The following is a 23,590-nucleotide window of genomic DNA, read 5'->3' on the forward strand; positions in this document are numbered from 1 at the left end:
GAAACTTTTATGCTTCAAAGTGAAAAGACAATCCACAGAGTGAGATGTGCAGAACATGTCCTGGATAATGGATTGCACACCAACTATACAAAGGACTTCAGAACTCCAGAGCAAAAAGACAATGCCATCAGAACGTGGTGGAAGGACTGAGCAGACATTTCTCCAAAGAGGACACTCAGATGGCTAATGAACACACGAGAACACACTCCACACCCTCGGGCCTCTGGGGAATCCAAGGGAAAACCCCAGTGAGACACCCCTGCTCACCGAGCAGGGTGCTCAGAGCAGAGCAAAAGCCAGAAACAGCAAGTGCTGGTGAGATGGAGCCCTCATCTCTGGCCGAAGGAAGGTGAAAGGACGCAGATGCTTTGCAGACGTTTAGCTGTTCCTCAAATGCCAGTGGTCCTCAGTGGCCAGCCACACTGCCCTGGCTATCTTCTCCAGGGAACTGGAAACATACACCCCTACAAAGAGTGGCATTGTTTACAATAGGCCAGAATAGAGAACAACCCAAATAAGCACCGACTTCTGAGTGGATAAGCAAAGTGTGGTCTAGCCACACAGGAATACAGCCCAGCCCTGAAGATGAGTCCCAAGGTATGCCAGGGGCTCAGAGAGGGACACGTCGGCTGGCTCCTCCAGCCGACTTAGATGAGGCCACAGGCTGACTTTGGGGTTTGCATTCACCCAGCTGGTCCCAAAGTCAATCTCCAGTCTAGGGCCCTGGTGTGCAAACCTGTGCCTTTCCAAGGTTGTGGTCCAGTCCAGGCCCTGGTAGCTGTGCTCCTGAGGGTTAGTCTTGGGGACAGACTTGCTGTCTGAGTGGCAGCCCTACAGGAGTTCGTCTACCTGCTCCCTGCAGCCCCTCACTGAAATGGGGTCATAGGGCCATCTTCTCTCCTGGCCCAAGGACAGCAGTTATGGAATCATGCAGGTGTCTTCCCCTCTCCTGAGAGACACCCTGACTATCGTGGCATGCCCCCAGGCTCCCTGGATGGCAGCAGGGCTTCTAGGGAAGGATGGTATCCCCTGCTCACCCCACTCCGCACACCCTCCTCCACCACCTGGGCTGGCTGCCAGGTGGACAGGCTTCTTGCCTTCTTTCCAAATCCCTGCTGCTTACTCCTTTTCTGGGGAGGGGGAGGCCCTGGGAACTCTACCTGGCTCTCCAGCCACACACCCACCTGACACCAGCACCCTGTCTGGGTCTGCTCGGCAGTATCACACGCGGCACACTTCTCCCTGCCCCAGGCCACTGTCCTGCACCATGTATACACGTGCGTAGCACACACCAAGCTACATGTGCTACCTGTATGTGCAGTACACACTACAGCGGGTGTGTGTGCCACATGCATACATGTCCTGCACCCACACACACCAAGACACAGTGCTACCTATATGCACAGCACACACTGTAGCATATGTGTGTGCCACATGCATGCACGTCCTGCACCCACATACACCAAGACACACACACGTGATAACTGTGGCCAATATACACACATGCACACGGACCATTGTGTGTCAGCACTGCACGCATTACACATACACACATCCCACACTCAAGTACACATGCCTACACAAGTAACACCTCCATACCCTGACATTCCTGGGGAGCCACGTGGCCCTGAGGACCCAACTCCTCCGTTTCCAGAACCAAGCTGCGATCAAGTCTGTGACACCTGACCAGCAGCTCTGTGAAGTGGCAGGCTTCAGCATTCTCCCACTTCATAGACAGGATGCTGACAGTCCAGGACGTGAGCCACTCTCCTTCAAGGGCACAGGGGCCTCAGGCCCCCAGCTCCAGTCTCTTCCTCTACCTCCAGCCGGACTGCCATCCTGGATTACTGCCCCTCAGGGGGTGGGGCATGGCCACACCTGGGTGCAGACTCTCCCAGCCAGGCTGCACCAGCCACACACAGGCCTCCTCAGCTGGCTTCCACCAATGCCTGTGGCCCGCAGGGCTGGCTCCTCGACTGGACACCCAACCTCCTGAATCCCAGCTGCTGGGCTATGGCAAGGCCACTTGCTCCTTCCTTGGGTATCAGACAGTGTGTGCAAAGTGGGCTTCCCCTGGCCTTGGGCAGGGTGGGCTGCACTGACACTGTACATGGGAAGGAAAACTGAGGCAGGGCTGGTGGACTGAGAAACCATATGAGGGGAACAGAAGCACTGGGGGTGGGGACTATGTATGACAAAGCCTGTTGGCATGAGGACAGGGCCCTGTGGGACCCGGGTGGTGAGCCGTAAAGACAGAGGGGGAAGAGTGCTCCTGGCAGCCCTCCCTGGTGTGAGTCAGGAGTAAACTGTGCCTCGAGTTTGAGAAGCAGCCAGGAGGCCCACGGGTGGACGGGTCAGGGAGTGTCTTGGTCCACTTGGGCTGCCTGACAAGGACGCTGGCCCTGGTGGTGTGAAACACAGATGTGCTGCTCCAGTTCTGGAGGCCGAAGCCCAAGGTCACGGCCTGGCAGGTTCTGGCCTAGTGAGGGCTGCTTCTGGCCCACGGCCACCCATCTTACTGTCCTCACATGGTGAGGACAGAGGTGGATCCTGGGGCAGGGCTTCCTGGGATCCCCTGATAAGGACGCTGATCCCATCGTGAGGCTCCCATCTCATGACCTCATCACCTCCCACAGGCTTTACCTCCTGATACCGTGGCCTGGGGGCTAGGAGTGCAGGGGCACACACATTCTGTGCATTGCCAGGACAGGGCCGAGGAGGCAGGTGGGCAGCGTGGCATGGCTGTCAAGGGAGGGACACCAGTTCTCTTGGTCATGGGGCATGACCAATGGGTCTCATGGGAGCGCCTGCAGTGACTGGGATCTGGGTGGTGGGAGGGCATGGTGGGAAGTACCAGGCTCTGGATTGAGGCTGAAGGTGTTGCCAAGGGGCTCTGAGCCTTAGAGGCTCATCGGGAGCCCGAGGTTTTTGACCTGAGCAATGGAAGGCTGGGGCTGTGGGTGCAAGCCCAGGAAGCCAGAGGAGAAGGGCTGTGGAGACGGGAAGTGGACCCCAGCTGTGGCCATGCTGTGAGGAACACTGCAGGATGCAGGGTCCCTGGTGGGCCCTTCCCACACGACCTGGCCCTCTGCCCAAACTCCTCCCTCCTGCTGGTCACCTGGGTGCCTCAATGGACAGTGTGTTCCTGGGCCCTGCTCTAGGAAGCGATGGCCCCTTCAGGAGCTGACTACACTGCAAACTTCATGAGGCTCCTCCATGGTGACCTCTATGCCATCGAGTGGTGGGGTCTGTGGTCTGCTCCCACCCCAGGACCCAGTAGGAAACTCCAGGAGCCATGGAAAAGCAAGCCCAAACTGTCAGACCCCACAGTCAGACCTCTGGAAATAGCCAAAGGGCACAGCGCCCAGCAAAGGGTGGTGTAGGTGTGGGGGCTGAGCCTGGCACAGGGAGGTCTGGGGACAAGTGGCAGCCAGCATCCCAAAATGGACCTGGCATCTCTCTGAGTCAAGACACTGCTTTGCTGAATTCTGAACTCTGTGGGGGCAGAGCAGTGACTGCACAGGGTTTTCCTTGAAAACATTCAAAAGTGAAGTACAGAAACCTCTGCCACCTGGGGACCCCGTGGGGACCTGTAACCAAGTGGCACACAGTGGTGAAGGCTGAAGGCCTCTGGCCTGGTGGGGGACCAGGCAGGCTGCCACTCTCACCACTTCTCTTCAGCAGGGCTCTGGAGGTCCGAGCCAGAGGAGTTAGGGAAAGAGGTAAGGGGAGAGTAGTCCTGCTTCTCTTCAACCTGTCCCTAGAGGATTACAAGGGGCAAACGGTATGCACACAGACGTGCATACAGTACACATACACACACATACACACACACACACACACACACACACACACACACACACACACTTCACAGCCAATAATCAAAATTGCAGGATACAGACTCAAAGCACAGAAAACTCTTATCTTATAATTTTTGGGGGTACTGGGATTGAACCCAAGGACTCTTTACCACTGAGCTACATCCCCAGCCCTTTCTACTCTTTATTTTGAGGCAGCGTCTTGCTAAGGTTGGCCTTGAACTTTGATCTTCCTGTCTGAGTCTCCCAAATTGCTGAGATTACAGATGTGCACCATGGCACCTGACAAGATGTGTCTCTAAAGATCAGTAATGAACAACCTGGAGAAAGAATCAGGCAGCAATTCCATTTACAACAGCACCAGGAGAACAGAGCACTCAGGAATACATTAACCACAGAGGTGCAAGCCCTGTGTCCTGAAAGCCACAGCATACAAGTAGGCACAGAGAGGGTGCTCCATCCTGCACTCTTGAGGGAAGACGCAGTGTGGTTGACAGGGCAGGACCATCCCAAAGCAGCCCACAGCTTCACTCAATCCTACCAGAAGCTCAACTGACTTTTTGCAGCAATGGAAAAGCTGATCTAAAATTTGTATAGAATTGCAAGGTAGAGTGACGTTGGCCAAATTATATTATCACGTTGTGTGCACGTTTGTATATATAATAACAAACCCATCAACTTGTACAACTATAATGCATCATCATCAACAACAACAACAAAGTGGAAAAAATAGAATTGCAAGGAACTCCAATAGCCACAATGATTTTGGAAGAGAAATCCAAAGTTGGGACACACATTGCCCAAAACATCCTCCAAAGCTACAACAATCAAAATAGTGTAGTATTCACAAAAATATAGACACATAGGCCAATGGAATGGAATTGGCCAACTGATTCTTGACCAGGGTGTCAAGATCATTCAGAGGGAGAGGGACAACCTTTCAACAGAAAGTACTGGAATGACAGGATTCCACAGGCAGAGGAATGTGACCGTATCCCCACTTGATAGCAAATGCATGAAGAAGCTCAAAGTAGCTCACTCACCTGGCCTGAAGGTAAGAGAGAAAGCATAGCTGTGCATCTTTGTGAGTTAGGCTTAGGAAATGCTTGCTTTGATATGACATCTAAATTTATTGGACTTCATCAACAGTAAGCTCTTTTGTGCACCAAAGGCTACTATCACAAAAGTGATACACATGGTAGGACATATTTGCAAATCATGTATCTGATAAATGTTTAGTATCCAGAATATATAAAAAGCACATATAACTCAATGATAAGAAGACAAACGATTCAATTAAAAAATGGACCAAGGATTTGAACAGACAATTCTTCAAACACAATATGCAGAAGACCAATGAGCACACTTTACCATTGGCGTGTGCACATGAAACACAGACAGATGTCTCACACATACACCACAATGGCTCACAAGCGAAAATGAGCGTTGCTGAGGATGTGTAAAATCGGCATCCTCAAGGCATTGCTGGTAGGAATGCACAATGGTTCAGCTACTATGGAAAACATTGGGCAGTTCCTCGAAAAACTAAGTATAGAATTAGCATATGACCCAGCAATCACCACTCCTGATTTTATTCCCCAAAGATTCAAAAAGAAATGCTTGCCCAAGAAATGCTGTTCTTAGCAGCACTCTTTACATAGTCAAAAGGTGGAGACAACCCTGGTGTCCACCAACTGGGGAAGGGATAGACAATGTGGTCCATCCCTCCTGGGAGAGTAGAGTATTCATCCACTAAAAGCCACAAAGTGCTGACATGCTCCTACAGACGTCCCTTGAAACGCCATGCTGAGGGAAGAAGCTAGCCCCAGAAGTCGCACCGTGAGTGACCATGCTGTAGGCAATGTCCACAACAGGAGAGTCCATAGGTACAGGCAGCAGGCCAGTGGCCAAGGGTCTGGAGGGGAAGAGGGCCTGGAGGGGCCACTCATGGGCATGGGTTTCCTTGAGGGTGATGCAAACATTCTGGAACGAGAGGTTGTGTCACACAACTCTATGAATGTGCTAATGCACAGGATTGTATGCTTAGAAGTGATTCCAATCATGATTTTCCTCAGTTTTGTTCCAAAGCCACAAAAGCTTGCATTTTGTGTGTCCTCTCTCCCATGGTCCCCCTTGGTGTCTCTCTCTCCACCTTTGCCTCCTGTTTCTCTTTGTTTCCCTCTGTCTCTCTGCCTGGCTGTGTCTGTTTCTGGGTCTCTGTGTCTTTGTCTCCCTACCTGTTTCTCCCTGTCTCTGTCCCCTAGTCCCTTGTCTCAGTCTCTTTGTTTCTCTTTGCCTCTCTCTGTCTTTGTCTGTCTCTCTCTCTCATCTCCATCCCTGTGCCTCTTTCTCTCTCTCTCTTTGTATCTCTGCCTCTGTCTCTCTGTCTCTGTCTGTCTCTTCCTCTCTCTCCCTATATCTGCCCTGAGATCCAGGCCCCAGGCTGTTAAGAAGCCCCCGTCGAGTAGGCTCTTCATAGTGTCCAGCTGGGCTGGTCTCATGACATGGGCAGATGCACCCCTGGCCAGCAGGCTGCAATGGCACATGGTAATCATTGCTCTAGCCACTACATTATGGGTTAATTTGCTCTTTGGCAGCAGCCAACCAACACCCAGTCTCCCACCGTCCTCTCTTTCCTGGACTAACCCACAGCCCCAGCTCCTCTCCCTTCCTAAGGTTTTCTCCCTAGAAGCCCTGGTTCCTGAGAGGGAGGGAGGAGGAGGCACACCCAGGGACCCTGCATCTGCGCATCCCAGGCCAGCCTGCCCCTCCCTCCCAGGCTTCCCAAGTCCCTGAGAGTACACATGGTGGCAGGGCAGGTACCTTTGTCGAGCACAGGCCCGAAGATGGCCAGGCTGTCATCCACAGTGGTGCAATTCCAGCGGCGGCCACGGAACTGGTGCTGGCACTCCTGGATGCCCAGCTTGACACCCTCAGCCACGCTAGGCATGATCTCCACGTAGTTTCTGCAGAAGCGCAGCTGCTTGGGCACCAGGCCCGGGATGCTGGCACAGAGGATGGGGTGTGTGCTCAGAGAGGAGTACTGGGGCCCGATGGCCAGTGACCTAGCAAGGAGGACAGGTGGTTAGGGCCAGCCGGGAACACAGTGGGGAGGCTGCCCTGCCCTGGGGCACACGTAGGCCTTTTGCTTTGGGGGAACCTGTGCACTGAGGGGCAGGACACTTCTGCTTTGAAGGGAACTTGATATTAAGGAAAAGCCAGGGCCCTGCCCATCCGTGTATCTGAGACAGCACTGAGCAAACTGATGGATGTGGGAGGCAAAAGAAGGGCCCCCACCCCCACCCTTGGGAATGCAGAGATCCTGGGTGCATTAGGACACTGGTGGAGGACCCCAAAGCCTTTGGAGAATGCAGAGACTAGAATTGCTGGCTACTAAAGGGCCTTGGGATGGACCCCAGAGCAGGTGGCCCCAGGTTTGCACAGGGGCTTCCTAAATAGGGGCACCTTAGGGCCCAGGAGGAGAAGCTCAGCTTCTGGAGTAGGGGTGTGATCGGGGCAAGAATCACATGAAACCCATTCCTGCCCATATTTGGCTATTTACCCCAAAGATACAAGACATGCACCCTCAATAAGATGTGTTCAAGACACAGCACCCCTCAGTATCCACAGGGTGGGGACTGGCTCCTAGATCTCCCATGGATACCAAGATCTGCAGTTACTCAAGTCCCTTGCATAAAATGGCACATTGTCCCCTAAAGCTTTAAACCATCTCTAGATTACCCGACACAATGTAGCATGGCTGCTAAAGTGTATCATTCAGGGAATAGGACCCCAGGGTTCAGGACACATGCAATTTTCTCCCAAATATTTCAATCCTCAGTTAACCCTGCAGATGCAGAGCCTCAGATGCGGGACCAGCTCTATAAAACTGCACCTCAATCTAAAAGAAAGATTTGCCAAGTCCTTTTGGAGAAGGGTGGGGTGGGAAGAACAGAAAGAGACTCCAGTGGGTCCAACTGCCTTTTGCCCGCCATCACCCCCTCTGTTGCCTCCAAACCCCACTCATGGTGTCACGGGTCCCCTGTGTGCAGGACATTGTGGGTCACACTTGCTCTTCACCCCACTATTGTGGGGTCTGCGGGCAGGTGACACCTGCCAAGTTTCCCCACATGTCCCTCCCTGTAGTGCTACTGGGAGGACTGGCCCTGGAGCACCTGGGGGGCCACCTCTGGTCTCAGAGTCACATGGTCTTTCCCATCCAAGGTCCTGTGCTTCTCTCTTAGATCCAGCTCAGGGTACACCTGCCCCACATGGGATGAGAATGGCTCACATTTTCCTCTCTGGGTACAGACCACGGAGACCCCCTAGTGTCCATGCTAGTGCTGCACAAACCACATGGGTGCTCCGGGTGTAGTCTGAGTGGCACTTGGCAGGACAGAAGGACAGCTTTCCTTTTTCTTTCTCTTTGAACCTAAGGCCTCCTGTATGCTAGGCAAGCTGTATTGCTGAGCTGCCTCCTGCACCAGCCCTTTCCATGAATTTTTATATCGAAGCAGGGTCATGCTAAGTTGCCAGGCTGACCTCTAACTTGCAACCCTCCACCCCCAGCTGGGTTACAGCTGGGATCACAGGCACGCACCATTATGCCTAGCAGAAGGTCAGCCTTCTGCCTGGGCCCTGGCTCAAGGGCTGAGAAACTGGAATGGGGCCAGGATCAGTGGTCCCTGCCCTCAAGAGTGGGACAGAGGAGGGGCAGGCCAGGTGCCCCAGAGCCCAGAGAGGGGAGGGACTGAACCAGGGAGAAGGGTGTGGCCGTACCTCATGCTCCCCTATACTCTTGGCTGACCACACTGAAAACCAGAGGCCCCCAGATGTACCCACATCAGGCCTGCCCACTGGGCACCTGCTTACCTCCTGCAGCAATGAGTCATGAAAAGCTCTAGCCACTCCCTCCATGCCTCAGCCCTCTCTCTGGTCCAGCTGTCCACTGGCACCCACCCTGTTCCAAGATACTCCTAGCTGTAAAAACTAAGAAGAATCTCCCCTCAGTCATGCTTCCCTTCAAAGCACTCACACCTCCATCACCTGTTGTCCAACCCTCTCCATCCTGGTTTCTACGTCCCCCACTCTGATGACTGCTGAGGTTTCCTCCCCGGCTCCCTCTTGGGTCCCCTCCTGCACGTGTCGCTGGGGCTCTGAATTCAGCTGTGCCTTCTCCTTTTGGGGTCCGCCCTCATAGGCAGCCCGAGGTGTTGGGATGACACCCTCAGCCATGAGTGGAGGTTTCAGGGAGAGGGGTCTCTGAGGACCAAGTAGCTGGGGGGTCTCGTGGGTGTCCAGCACATGGGCAGGCACAGACTGGAGGAGACATCTGGTCTCCCTCTGACTGGCCCTTCTCACTTCCAGCCAGGCCTCCTGAATGAGAAGGGGGTGAGGAGGGAGCCCTCTGTGGGGGTTGAGCATGGTGGGAGTCAGGAGCCCCAGCCCCAGCTGAGGTGCCTCAGGGGCAAGTGAGTGTGGTGAGCTGGGGGACTGGCCACTCAGGACTGGGAGCCTTCTGTCTAATTGGGGATGGGCTAGTTACCCTCGTGGGCTTCTCCTCCACCAGGACCAGGGTGCTTCACTTCCACCCCTTCTATGGGGTGACATTGTACACGTGATGTCACCGGCACACAGGAGGTGCTAGTTAGCGACATGCATGCCCGAGTGGTGGAGGGCAACAGGGGTTGGCTTGTACACAAAAGCATGAAGAGGGAAGGATGGGCCAGAGAGGATGGCAGGTCCAGAGCACTCCAGGCAGCGTGGAACGTGGGGTGTGGACCCGTGGTGTTTGGGGTTCAGGCTCTGCATCTCTTCTGGATGTTCAACGATCTCCCTGACAGAAAGTTGTGGGGAGAGGTTTGTAGGTTGTGGCTCCATCTGAGAGCTTCTCAGAAATGGCCCAGTCCTGAGGCCCACAGAACCTGTTCTTCTCTTTGGTTACTCACAGCCACCAGGGAAGGGGTGAGCTACACCTGTCTGTCCATCTGTCCATCCATCCACAAGAAGGAAACTGTTGTTGGATGTTTTGTTGACTCGGAGACGAAGAACAAGTGGAAAATAAAGGAATCTGTTTAGACAGAAAAATCGAGGACTCGTCTCTCTAGCTGTCTTCAAAATAGGAACTGATCCTGGGGCTGTGACCATTTCTGAAGGACAGGTGGCTTCCTCGGCTGGATGCTAGAGGCCGCATCTTACTCTGGGGCTGCTGATGTGGATGGGGGAAGTGAGCTGATGAATGCCCAGCCCTGGACCCTGCAGCTTCTGCAGACAGGACAGGGCCTGCAGTCTCAGCACCTTTCCCACCTTGCCGGGCGGTCAGGACGGGGTAGGGTGGGGTGCTGCTGGGAGGCAGAGGGGGCTCCCCAGGCTCTCCCAGCGCCAGCTCTTCCGGGTGCTGAGTCAGCTCCTCTGCTCCCCCCACTGCCCTGGCAGGCCCCAGCTTGCCACCTTCCCCAACCAGGGTGCCAGCAGCTGCTCTGGCCCCCACCAATTCTCACTGGGTCCCTCTGCTTGTCCTCATGGACTTGGGGAGGTTGGAGGGGAGGCCTCTCCTGTCTTCTCTGAACCCCAGGGCCCTTTGAGTTAGGGTTCCCAGACCCTTTCTCTTTCCTAGAGAGCTGGGCCCAAGAAGGCCCCAGCACTGCAGCATCCCGGTGTGGGGGCAGCAGCTAGGAGGGCTCTCATTGATGAGGGAGAGGCATAAGGCCCAAGGGGGCTCAACTGGGCCTTAACAACCCTACACAAGATATTTGTCCTATGAAACATCATACAGAAGTACACACTGTGCACACTGTCCCTCCCTTCCCCAGAATCCCCAGGACACAAACTTCTAGTCCAGGGAGAACACAGGTGCCCCTAATGAATCAATAGCTGCAAAGCCACCACCTGTGGCACCCTCTGGGAGGACATGGAGGCTCTGGCCTGGGACAAGGGCCAGGAGAGGGGAAGGCCTGGACGGGTCTCTTTAGGGAGCTGTGGCTAGGATGGTGGCGCTGAGTGGCAGAGGACTTCACAAGCTGAAAAGGGATGGCACAGAGTGCTCGTGTCTCCCAGCCACTCTCAGAACAGTTTCTCAGGATGCACAAAATATGACATCAAACTCACCTGGGCTCTTGGGCCGGTCACACAGACATGGGAGTCTGCATTTGTGGGTTGAGGTGCCCAAGTATTAAGGAGGGAGCAGGTGGAGAGGGAACAGTTTCAAGGAACCAAGTCCAAGCATTTGATGGCTGAGGGTTGTCAAATTCAAGTTCCTGACCCAGCTACTCATCAGTCCTTAGTGAACAACATCAAGAGCACCTGCTACTCATGCAACCCCTGGACTGGGTGCTGGATATGTCCTCCTCAAGTGCTGGCCCAGAAGGGACGAGTGGAGCACAGGTAAAGAAGGAGGAATCAGACGTGTGGACAACAGGCTCCTGGTCCCCGGCCCGTGACCCTCAGCTCACCCAACACGTGGCTGAGTTCCTTCACAATTTTAGAGAACTGATGGCATTTGTGTTCTCCACATCAACTGTTGCCTGAGATGAGAGTGCCTGCCTTCTCCCTGTGACAGTGTGGCCATAGCCACCCTCATTTAGGACGGAAGGCAAGACCCTCCTGCAACTAGTGGCAGGTGAAAATGAGATGTTGTTTTCCAGTCTGTCTTGGGAGGCCGGAGAGGTCCTGCTCAGTGGCCTGGCACCCAGAGGCTGCCCTGAGCCTTAATAGAGATGTGATGTGAGATCTGGGGACACAGACCTCCTCCCAGGGCTCTTCTCCACCTCAGCTCTCCTGCTGCTCCTCTCAGCTGTCTGCTCTGCACCCAGAGGACCTGGCCTGGATAGTGGATGGCACCTGCCTTGTCCTCATCCCCAAACCTCTGCAAGCTCAGAATCTGGCAGGACCCCAACTTCCCCATCCCGGGACCCAGAACTGTGCAGAGGATGCCCCAGTGGTATTTTGCAGATGAAAATCAATGTCGGGTAATCCGAGTTACTGTGGCCACCCTGAGCACTCTGAGTCTTCTCTGGAGCCTGGGATGCACCTTGCAATTGCTGCCCCTGAGAAAGGGGCCACACTCCAGATACATAAAATGACAACTAAGAGCTGAGAGGGACCCTGGGCCACAGCCTTCCAGGACTGGGAGAGTAGATCCTACAGCTAGCAACTGCTCCTTGACCACGAGGACGAGGGTAGAGACAGGCTTTTCCTAAGCCAAACAGACTCCTTGGTTTTGGCTTCCCGAGACCCTGAGCTTCGGATGCAGACAGGCCTGTGAGCCCCAGGAGCCCCTGTCTTACAGCAGTAGGAGCCTAAGGTTTACCACCTCCCTTCTCCCGCTCATACTGGACTTCCCACCTTCCCTGAGTCCCAGCACCCTCTAAGCTCGTGGGTCCAAAGGGGAAAAGAAACGTGTTGAGGAGTGACACAACTTCCCGAGCCCAATGCCTCAAGCTCTGGGGATACAAGCCGCCCGGAGGATCCACCTTCCGCCACGCCTGTGCCACAGTGCCCTGCTTTGCACAGGGACTCTTGCTGTGCTAAATTGGTTCCTCCAACCCCCACTGCTCCTGCCACTTGTGACTGTCCCCAGCTGTCTCCCCCTTCCCATCTCCCATGTGACCACAAGACGGAGCTCATGGATGATGCCCTCTCTCCCGTGTATGGCTCCCTCCAACACACAACCTGCAGGACAACTGGAGAGCCTCCAGGAGCCTGTGCATGCTGTTAGGTTGGGATGGCAAAACAGGGTTTCCAGCATGTTGGACCCAAGGTCCTCCCTTCCCAATACCCTATGGTGACCCTAAAATGTACTAAGCCCGGTCCATGCAAAGTAACATTTACGATGAGTCTGATCTCAATGGCATGGCTCAATAGCCCCCACATCCAGCCACCACAGGCTAAGGACATAGGATGTCACAGGATGCCCACCTCCTGCCCTGCTCCATTTGCATATTAGGATAGTCCCTGAGGGGACAAGGGTGGTGGCCCCTTGTCAGGTCTTGCTCCCCCAGGGCTGGTCTACTCTGGCCTGTCCTTTGAGACTCTTGGCACCTCAGCTGAACTGGGAGGTCCCTGGGTTAGAGCAGGGTCCTCTCAGGTGGTCCCAAGACAGCAGAGCTGCTGGTTTAAGACAAGCTGGATTCTGAGGCTACTTGTGGCTCAGATGTTCCAAGATGTCAAAGGCTGGTGGGCAGACCAGAATTTTCAAAGACTTGAGTCCAAATGCAAAATGTGTTTGCCCTCCACAGCCCTGAGTATAAGTTCACAGGGATCCCAAGGTCCCTGCCATCTGCCCTCCTGCTTCCCTCCAGCCCATCTCCATAGAAGCAACTGGGAGGGTCCGGATGTCTAGACCTTCAACTTGCCTTCTGGAGGACACAAGGATGCTACAGATAGCCAGGTGTACCATTGATACACAAACAGTGGGGACACCCCAGAGTAGGCTGGCACAGGACGCAAAGCTGCCAGGTGTGGGCAGGGACACAGCCAGTGGACCCTGAGTCTGGCAGTCGGTCCCAAGAGACATCTACAGGCCAGCAGCCAAGCTAGAGGTCTCACCCCTCCAGCATGGACCCACCCCTGCCTGGAGCCTCAGGTGCCCACCCAACTCCCACCAGGTTCCTGCAGGCTTCTCACTACCCTCTCACAAAGGGGCTTCAGAGGACGAAGACCAGCGTCCAGACCGAGAGGAGGCCTTTATTCAAGGTCACTCACTTGAAGGACCATGGAGTCTGGGCTCAGATCACACCCTCAGCCTGCCCAGGTGAGCACTGGGAGTCGGACCCTGTAATCAGTAACTTCCACTCACACCCTGCATCCCGCCTGTCTGTCCATCCAGGTCACAGGGAGGTCCATCCCTGCCTCGGGGATAGTGGCAATAGCAGAGACTGGAGGGCCCTGCCCAGCCCAGGGGGAGAAGCCGAGAGGCTGGCCCGCCCTCGCTGCACCCATTTCCCTGCACCTGGCCTCGGTGATTCACCCTGTGAGGAATTCACTCCAGTTCCCCTCTCACAGCCAACCAAGTCTCAGAAGGTGTGCACAGTCCCTGCTCAGCTGCCCCCTGGCCAAGCAGCAAGGCTCTTAACTGTCCCACTGTGACAAGGCGATGTCCCCCAGACCCCCAAACTTGGTGTCCATGTGGAACACACCACTGTGCCTTCATCTGGAATCACAGCCTTCAGAGACCATGCCCCGGCCAGAAAGGGCCAATGGCCAGGCTTAGGCAAGTGGGTCATGGCCTGAGCATCGGCGAGTGGAGGCCACCCAATGGTCACTATCAAGGAGGAAGACGTTGTTCAACAATGACAGGAGGCCTTGGAAAGCAGAATGGGCCTCTCCTTCCGTAGGAAGCACGTCTGAGAGTGAAATGAGCATGACTGGAGAAGCCTGCGTGGGACGTGTGTCCTGCCTCACTCTCTCACGCTGGTGGCTTTTTGTTTTTCGGTCCTACTGGTTTTTAAGGGGAGACCATTGCCTTCAACTCTGAGCTTGCAGAATGCTGTGCTGGAAAGCAGACCCTGTGCCTCGCTCACAGCTTCAGCTGTGGACACAGCCACACGAGCCACGCCCGCCATCCGCCAGCACTAATGGTTTTCCCTCCTCCCCTCGCTCCTGTTGAAAGGCCGGGCACCTGGCCAGGGGTACAGCAGAGATGCTGGCTGTGACATGCTGGAGGAAGGAGGCCAGCCCAGGACTTCAAGACGGGCAGCAGGCCAGCCCAGCCTGGGCCAGTGCTGGCCTCTCTGGGCTGAGGGCCTCCAGCTTCTGTTGGGTCTCAAGTGTGTCTTAGTGTTCATGTGTCCCGTCTCTGGTGGCACTTAGCTCAGGGCAGGCCCTGTGATGCTGGACTTGCAGGCCTCCTCATACCCTGTGGATGTGGGGTTCTGGTATCCCAGGGGGTCCTGCTCCAGAGTCGCTGCTGCTCCCCAGCAAGTCCTCCCGGGGCTGGCAGGCTTTCAGGTTTCTTTTTGTAGTACAATTTGGCAAGGTCGGAGCACCTGTGCACCAAGGACATAACTCTGTGCTTGCATGTCCCAGGGAGGGGGTCCAGGTACAAGCAGGGGACCTGCCAGTCATTCTTCATGTAGGCTGCTGGCAGGGAGAAGGGCTCGGCAGTGGGGCTGAGGCCAGTGGTATTGCGCTGGGCCCCAGCATTCGCTGGCTCACTGTGACAGCCTTGCCCGGCCTGAGCCTCACCTTTCCTCTCTGTCAGACAAGGTGATCGGGTCTTGACCTACCCAAGGCTCCAGGAGAGAGGCTGAGGAGGGGCTGGACTTGTGTCCACTCCCAGGTCTGCATTGCTCCTCTGACCTTACTGGGGATGGACCCATCCCAAGACAGCTCTTCAGGGGTCACCCCTAGTAGGAGAGCTGTGTGCCCTGGCCCTGCTGGTGCCTTCCTGGTGCCTCTGACCCTCACCCAACTTCTCCCACATCGGCATCTGGGGTAGGAGGCACCTCTCCTGTCTGATTCTTCACTGGCACAGAGTTTGATCTAGGCAGGGAGGATACAGTGGCTCTGCCCAACCCTGAGCGACAAGGAGAATTCGTGTCGGGGGTGGTCTCTGCTGCAGAGGGCCTGGCTGGGCTGCGTGTATGAAGGCCTCCAGAGCACTGGTCCTGTTTTGAAGGGTCTTCTGACCTCAGGGCCTTTGCATGGGCAGGATAAGATCTCCATCCTCAGATCTATGACCCCAAGTATGGGGCTGTTCACCCTCTCAGTGGATGGATGACCCAAGTAGTCTGTCCTCGCCAGCAGGGGCTGCCTGGGAGCCACCTGGACTCTTTTCATCCATGGGAGGCACTTCTTAGTGGCCAGAGACTTTCTGAGCTGGGGGGTTCCCAGTCCCGTGGGGTCGGGGCCACTGCCTCCCTCCCCAGGCTGCACAGCCCTGCCTGGGGCCCTCACAGTCAGCGCCTAGTCCTGCCCCACCGGGCCTCCGGATTACTGACACATACCTTGACGAGTCCCAGCAGGCGGGGAGGCTCCCGTGCCGGCGGCCATGCGTTTGCCAGCCTCCCTGGGCGGCGGCAGCACGTTTTGCTGGGGAAGGAATGTGGAAGCTCCAATGTGTGAGACACCTCCAGGGTGTCACCTGGGGAACCTGGGAGGGAGACCGAGGCACAGGCAGAGGCCGGGCCCCTGAGCCTCAGGGCTGGGATCTCATCAACCAGTGGGACGGGCAGGTGGTGAAAACATTAAATTGTGTCCTCCTGTCTGCCCAAACTCAAGTGCAGTGTCTGTTTTCCACAGGAAAGACCCTTTGCCCATCTGTCCACCTGTTCTTCATTCAACATGACCTTCCTGATAGTGGCAGAGGGGAAAGGTAGGACCAGAGGAGAGGAGAACAGTGCCTCCTGCTCACTGGGCACCCCGCACCCATATCCAGCCCCAGTGGTGCAGGTGATGGGTCATTCTCAAGGGAGGGACACATCCCGTGTGGGCAGGCGTCAGGGCATGTGGCAAGTCCATGCCTCAGTCCTGCTCCTCAGGCCAGCGTCCTCAACACCTGTCCTCTGGCTGTGGATTTAAGGGTCGTGCATCTACTGGGAGGACTGTGGTAGTGGCTGTAGCATGTGGTTTTGTCCCCAGTGGTGTCATAGGATCGCCGCTGTGTCTACGGCCGGCTCCCGGCTCCCTGCTTCCTGTCCTCAGCATCTGGTTCTGCAGATCGCCATCTCGCATCAACCCAAGGCAGCCTTTCCCCACTCTGAGCCCAAACCAGCCTTCTTGTCCACCACCTGCACCCTTAGTTCCCAGCTCCTCTCCTGGAGCCACGCAGTGGCTTTCAGAGATGCCAAGCCAGTCTTTTTCTAAAACCTCTCAGCAGTGTTGTCCCCAGCCCTTTAACTTCTCTCAACAGGGGCAAATGTAAACCTCCAAGGACAGGGGCAGGGGCAGCAGTGTGTGTGGAAGACCCTCCCTTCTGGAGGTGGTCCAGACAGGCCAGCAGGTGTGGAGGTGCCCTGCAGACATCAGTCACTCTGGTAAAGGGCATGGAACACTGCAGCACGTGACACAGCTGCGACAGCACCGGGAACTCTTCTTCCAATTTCTGTTTCTATTTCTTCCTAACAACTGACCAGCTGTGCACAGACAGGCTCTGGTGGGCGAACCATACCTTGAGAAGTGCCGGCCATGTTTTCTGGATACAGGTAACAAATCTGAGCTCTGCTTCCTCCTTCCTGAGTCACACCATGAGAAGGGAGGCAGAGCTGCCAGGGGGCTGGAATTTTCCATCTGCCTAGGCTGGAGGTTTGTCCAAGAGACTCTGGAAGAAGTGTCCACCAGGCCATTGGCGGTCCCCTGAGATTGCATTCAATGTGACTGTACTACCCATCCATCACCTCATCCATCCGGCTGATTACAAAGGGGCTAGAAGGTTTATTTATGCAAATAAGCATCATTTGAACAGGGTAAAAAGGCACAAGGTCTGAAGAAAGAGAGCAGCAGGCTGGGAGATGCAGCCCTAGGCAGGCTCCCAGGCACCGCAGCCCAGGTGGGACAAGTGAGCTGAGGCAGGAGCTCTGTGCTCTCAGGAAGGGGCTTGCCATGAACTAGTGTGTGGGTTCTGGTCCTGGTCCTGTGTGCCACAATGATTCTGGCCACAGATTCTCCTCCTGAAGCCATTTCTGATTGTGCCCCTTGTAAAAAGTTTGATTTTTGTCGGTTCCAGAAAGAAATCCTCACCACAGTTCCCTGAGATTCCCAGCACAGGCCTAGGATTCATCTAGCATGTTGGTTTCTCTCGCTTTTTAAGTTCTGTATGCTAAGTACTGATCTGGCCAGCTAGAGGTGCAGAAAGGGGCCCCAAAGACAGAGAGATGGGGTGGGGGAGGCTATCCTCCTGGGCAGGCTCAAAGGAGCAGGCCAGCTCTGCAGTGGGGGGGGGGGGTGGCCAGACACCTTGCTCAGCCTTCCCTGTGTCCCTGTTGTCACCAGTACCTGCCCAGCTGGCCTCTTGATCTCCTCATCTGCTCTGCACTGCTGGCCACGTGCCTCTCATCACACAAGCTTGTGAATCTCATCTGGAAACTTCTCTCTATCCCACCCCTCCCTAGGGTCCCAACCACTCTCTGTACACTCTCCATCACCAACCCTGATTCCACTGGGATGCTTGGTCCCCACAAGCACTGATGACCATGATGACCATGTACCTCCAGGTGGAGCTAGGCTGGGAGGAAGGGCTGAGTGCTCCACCCCAGGTCATCTGTGTTGGTGGGGCCAGCATGTGGGGGTTGGGGTCAAAGAGGAGGCAAGAGGCCACAGAGGGCTGACACTGAGCAGAGGGATTCAGGTATGGTCCTACACTCATGAAGTGTTACTGTCACTGTGATATGGGCATCAGGCTCTGAGGGCACCAGGGAGTCCCTCAGAGGGGGAGTTGTCTAAATCTGAGCCACCAAGGAGCAGGGAGAAGGCTGGACACTGGCCTCATACTGCTCTATAGTATGGCCTCTGTGCTTAGGAGCTCATGTCCAGCAGGCACAGAGGGACCAAGCAGCAAGAGAGAGGCCCTGCTGGGAGAGAGGGGCCAGGGCATGGGCTAACCCTGCTCTGCAGGCAGTGGGCAGTGGCCAAATCAGATGGGAAATCCAAGTGACAGTAAGGGCATAGGGCCCAAGGGAAGGACAGTGGGTGAGAACTGTGAAGGGAGGTCAGAGGTGGCTGGGCAGGAGTGCAGCCTAGTGAGGGAAGCACAGGAACTTGGAAGAGGACCAGTAGCTGCTGAGGTTGGGGAGGAGAGGCTGGCCTCCAGGGGCCTGCTGAGGACATGATGAGATGCCATCATCCCAGACATGGGAAGGAGGAGGAGCTCACAGTACATCTCAGATCAATCGGTACCTATGGATACTGTCCTCCATGTCCTCTTAGCCACCTCACCTGACCGCTGATATGTGGGCTCTTCTGATGAATTATACTTCCATGTAAAGAGAACTGAATAGGCGAGTGGAGGGAGCAAGAGACATACCTCCCTGCAGTGTGTGTTCCTGTAGGGCCATGCCTTGGTCTGGTCCGTTCACCTGGCTCCCTTCTGCCACTTCAAGATCCCAGGATGGACCTTCTTGGAGTTCCACCCAGCTCTGGACTGCTCTAGTCTTGCTTAGGATGGCTAGTTTCTCTGGGCTCACTCCTACTCTGCCTTGGGACCCCAGAGCACCACATGAAGGGTTGAAGGCACAGCCCCACTGAGCAGGTCTGGGGGTGGGCAGCCCTTTCACATTCCCACAGGGCTGCCTACAGCAATGGCTGCAGTGACACCTCCCTGCTCCCCTCCTCCAAGAGTCACACCAGCTTCAAAGCCTAATCGCTCCTGATGTGAGCTGCTTCCTGGCTGGGCTTATCCAGGTGAGGAGGTCCCAGTCATGCACATTCTATGTGTGGTGCTGGGGCAGGGAGGAGAGCGGTGGGGCTAGCTGCTTTGTTTTAGGGAGGGAAGGTGAAACTAAACAGCCAATCAGGGAGGCTGAGGGTGAAGGTGAGAAGTCATAAAGAAAGCCCCCTAAGCACCTTCTCTGCTTGCTCACCACCAGCGCCCCCAACAATGGCCAAGATGGCCCTTCCCCTCCCTGGGAAATGATCCGCCTGGCCCAGAGTGGGAGCAGGAAAGACCAAGCACTGGAAGTTTGGGCAGGTAGAGGGTGCAGATGAAAAAGAAGCTTCCTGAAGCAGCTGCACCTGGCTGCACCCGCCTGGCTGTGGTCACTGAGGCACTGACACTGCACTGTGGCTGGCCAAGTCACTGAGGCACTGACTTTTGGAGCCCTCCTATCTGTGTGCTCTTGCCCAGCTGCGGGTGGGGCGGGGATGGATAAGGAGGCAGGAGGAGGACTCTATCTTGTCACCCTCCACAAGGGGGGCGGGGAACCTCTTCTCAGGAAGCAGAATTGCTAAGTGTGAGAATCCCACTGAGAACAAAGTGGGAGTGTGGGCCGGTGGCCCTCCCTCCCACCCGTATCATAGGGGACGGACTTCCATGCCACCCCCCCGCCTCCTGGGGCAAAAGGGCTGCCCAAGTCTCTTGATGGGGGGTGGGGAAGGCTGCATCCCTCCTGGCTCACCTGAAGAATGCCAGGGTGCGACTGAGTGTATCTGAGAGTCCATCTGGGATGGAATTCATACAGCCCAGGTGAGAAGGGTTATGAATCTGTATTGGGGTAGGTGGGCAAGGCTAGGGACCCCCAGGACGGCCGGGGCAAGGATTCCAGGTCGCAGGGCAGCCCAGAGGCTGGCGACGAAGCCCATCTCCAAGGGAGGAGCGCGGGGGCGAAGCGCTTCCTCTTGCGCGCAGGAATGCGGCGGCGGCGGGTTCTAATTAGAAGCCTGGCGCAGGAGCGGGCAGCCCGCGGGGCTCTCCTGGACGCGCTGCCCCTGGCTCCCCACAGCCGTCGGGACGCGCGTCAGTGTCCCTGCGCCCAGGGGCGCGCGCCGCCTCAGCCGGCGCCCGGGGAGGCCACCCAGCGCCTCAGGTGCCACGCCGCGACGCGGGGACGCGGGGCATGCGGGGATGTCTGAAGCGGATCTCGTGTCCGCTGCCCTGCAGCCTGGCGCAGGAGCGGGCAGCCCGCGGGGCTTCAGCAACCCTAGCTGCCCACCCACCCTCCCCGCACTGCTGCGCCTGGCCCCGCGTCCCCACCTCAGGCTCCCTGGCTCCTCTCTTGAACCATCTCGAAGAGAAAAATTATTATCGGATTAGATGTACTTCGGCTCGCTCGGTCTCCCCGCTTCCCTTCGGTGTAATTATTATAATTCTAGGCAAGCCGTCGGAGAGTTGTTCCTGGGTGGGAGGGGAGGGTGTGCATGTTTGCGGGGAGGCTTCTGTCCAACTAGGTCCCCATCAGCGGCGCTTCCCAGCCCCTTGGCGCCCGCATTCCTCCCACTTGTGTTCCTCACATCTGGGCATCTGCAAGCGTCCCCTCGTCGGAGCTGGGATGACCCTTGCACGATGGTGGGGTGCTCTGAGGAATTACCCGTGGGGAAGGGTCTCCCTTATTCTCCCTCCCTTCAGGGTAGGTGCAGCGGAGACTGGAGACAGGAGAACGCAGACCTTGCTTTTGGTTTATCTGTACTTCCACCCCCAAGTTGAGGAGGGTCTCGCAAGTAGCGTGCCTTGTGTGGAATGGATCAGACAGCACGCTCCTCTCCGATGTGAGTCCTGGAGCCTCCCCCTCGCTCTCAAATCCATTGCTTTATCCCTCTCTCCAGCAGCCCTTCCTTGCTAGGCAGATGCAGGCAGCGGGCAGCGGGCTCACAGAGAGTGTCCCTGGGGACCCCCACATCTGCAACGGCCGGGCGGCGCGCAAGGCTCAGAGCTGGCTCCAGTGCGCACGCCGCCCGCTCCGCGCCACTCCCCGCCGGGTCCGGGCTGTCTTTACGTAACTACACGGCTCCGAGCTGTTCAGTCTTGTCTCTCTGACTTTGTTTTAAAGTGTGTGTGTGTGTGTGTGTGTGTGTGTGTGTGTGTGTGAGAGAGAGAGAGAGAGAGAGAGAGAGAGAGAGAGAGAGAGAGAAAGAGAGAGAGAGAGACCCTAAAAGAGTCTCTGGAGAAGCGCTGCTTCCCGCTTGCCCTCTTCCCTCGCCCCTCGCCTAGGCTAGTGCTATCTAAACTGACCCTCTTTCCACCTCTGTCCGATGCCCGACGCCGATGCTGGGGACAGCTGGAACCTTCTCCGTTCCCTCTACCCAGATGGGGCGGTAATTGCCTCCAGAACCTCGCTACCCGCTGCCTGAACAGGTCCCAGTGGAGACGAGGAAGACAACCCGCTCCGCGCGCGGAGCGTCTTCAGGGGCCATGCCCGAAGGGACGGCTGCTCTGGGGCGGCACCCGGGCCGGGGAGAACGCGAGGAGCTCACTCACCACCAGATCGGGTAGCTGCCCAGCGCCTGCTCCAGGCTGCAGAGCACTAAGAAGTATCCGAGAGGAGCCATTGCCAGGCTGAGGACCTGAGGGCCAGGAGTCCGCCCCGAGAGCGCGGGCGCCGGGGCGGGCCGGGCCCGGGGAGCAGGAGAAGCTGCGGCGGCACTCGGCGCTCCTGTGGTCGCGGGGTGCGCGGGGTGCACGGGTGTGCACCGGTGCGCGGGCTCCGAGGGCGGCGCTGCGCCAGGTGGGCAGGCGGCCGGGCGGCGGGCCGAGGCCCGGGGCGGCGGGGGCGGGGCAGCGCCGCAGGGGGCGCCCGCCGGGGCTGGGGCTGGGGCGGGGCAGGCAGGGGGCGGGCGGGGCCCTAGGAGTTAGAGCCTTGTGGTGCTGGCCCCTCCTGCGGCCGTAGGTGCGTGGGGTGCTGGGGTGAGTGGGAGCGCTTGGGGTACTGGGGTGCTGAGGGTGTATGCGGGGTGCAGGAGTGTCCGAATGAGTAGCACAAGGTGTTCAGATGTGCGCGGGCACTAGGGGTGCTAAGGGTGTGCAGTTGCACGCAGGAGTGGAGAGTGCTGGGGTATCCAGGTGGACGTGGGGTATTGGAGTGTATGTAAGCTGGCTTCGAGGACCAAAGCTGCTCCCGCCGGGATCCGGTACGGTGTAGTCCCTAGGCGCCCCCAGGGAGCACCTGTACCGCGCCCCTCGGGATTCCTGGGCTGCTTCCTGGGTTTCCAGCCAGGCGCACCTTTTGCTTACGGTGGGACACACAGTCCCCTATTCGTTCCTACTCTGCCTCACCCTTGCCTTCACAGTGGTCGGGCTGCTCCCTCAACCACCACCTTGCCTAGGGAAATGTTTGTCAGGGGCGGATCCCTTGGCTTGAGCCTAGCAGCTGTGACTGCAGCCTCATCCCCTGAGCAGTGACCACGGGAGTTGGGGGGTTGCTGGGTGACCAAGGATCAGCCCAGCATCTGCAGGTCACCCTTAGGAAGTTGGGCTCTGTTTGGGGGTCAGCGGTTGACGCTTCCACTTTCTCCCACAGAGCAGCCTCTGGGATAGAGTGGGGTAAGGTACAGCCCTTTGCTCCCTGGGACCATCCTGCCTGCTCAGGGCTGTAACCTCTCCAGCAGATGGACTTCTTGACAATTTAGGTAGTTTTGCTGATGGAAAGGGAACATGAAGTGCCCTAGGTCACACACAGACCCGACTGCTCCTCAGTGCCAAGTTTGTTTGCGTGCTCAGAGTAGCCCAGGAAGGGCCTGGGGAGTTTGGTGATTTGGGAAGGGGAAAATCCAAGTCTTGATGTGTCCTCAGCTTCCCCTGGGGCACCTGAAAGCATGACGGTTAAGCGGGGCCTCTCTACCAGCACTGGTCCTCATCATAGCAACGTTGTGACTCAACTTGGCAGAATTCTTATCAGCATTTTGAACTGAGAGAGGCTCAAGGGTTTGCCATCAAGGGCAGAACCGCAGCCAGAGAGGACAGTTTCTGGCTCCTTAGTGCTGTGGTTGCTCCCCAGAACCCTGGGCCTTGAGCCTTTCCTCACTGTGTTGCTTGCAGAATGTTGTATGGGGGTCCCCAGAAGGTCGTGGCCTGGCACATGATTGGTTCTCAGGGCAGGAGTGGGCTTGGTAGTCCCTCTAGATTTAGCACAGGATGGAGAACCAAGGCAGGTCTCACCTCACAGGGTGCCACTCCCCCCGTTCTCTACCTTGGTTTCCTACCTGCATGGGAGCCAGTGGGTTTGAAAATGCCATGGTCCTACGGATTTTGGCCCCAGGGGTCACTTGGTGACCATCAAGAGCCCCTTCCTGAATTCAAAGTGAGGGCTATCTCTTAACAAAAGTTCCTTTTCCTCCATACCGCTGTTGAGATCCAGTTCAGTCTAAGCATGCCCGGCCCATCCACCCCCCTCCTCTGAGTCACTGCA

The 23,590-nt window shown here is 56.7% G+C and overlaps 1 protein-coding gene across 1 annotated transcript in view; it reads right to left on the reverse strand.

Annotated features, from left to right (window-relative positions):
• The window catches only part of WNT3A (Wnt family member 3A), a gene marked incomplete at both ends in the record, with an annotated part of 40,443 nt that extends 18,709 nt beyond the window's left edge, over positions 1–21,734 (reverse strand). Inside the window, 2 exons of the mRNA XM_081295951.1 lie at positions 6,642–6,883; positions 21,664–21,734. Coding sequence (XP_081152077.1) covers positions 6,642–6,883; positions 21,664–21,734 — 313 coding nt within the window. The remainder of the gene's footprint in view (positions 1–6,641; positions 6,884–21,663) is intronic.
• Between the last annotated feature and the right edge of the window lie 1,856 nt (positions 21,735–23,590).

This window comes from Spermophilus citellus (assembly GCF_964194105.1).
Source record: "Spermophilus citellus genome assembly, chromosome: 1".
In the NCBI taxonomy this organism is placed as follows: Eukaryota; Metazoa; Chordata; class Mammalia; order Rodentia; family Sciuridae; genus Spermophilus; species Spermophilus citellus.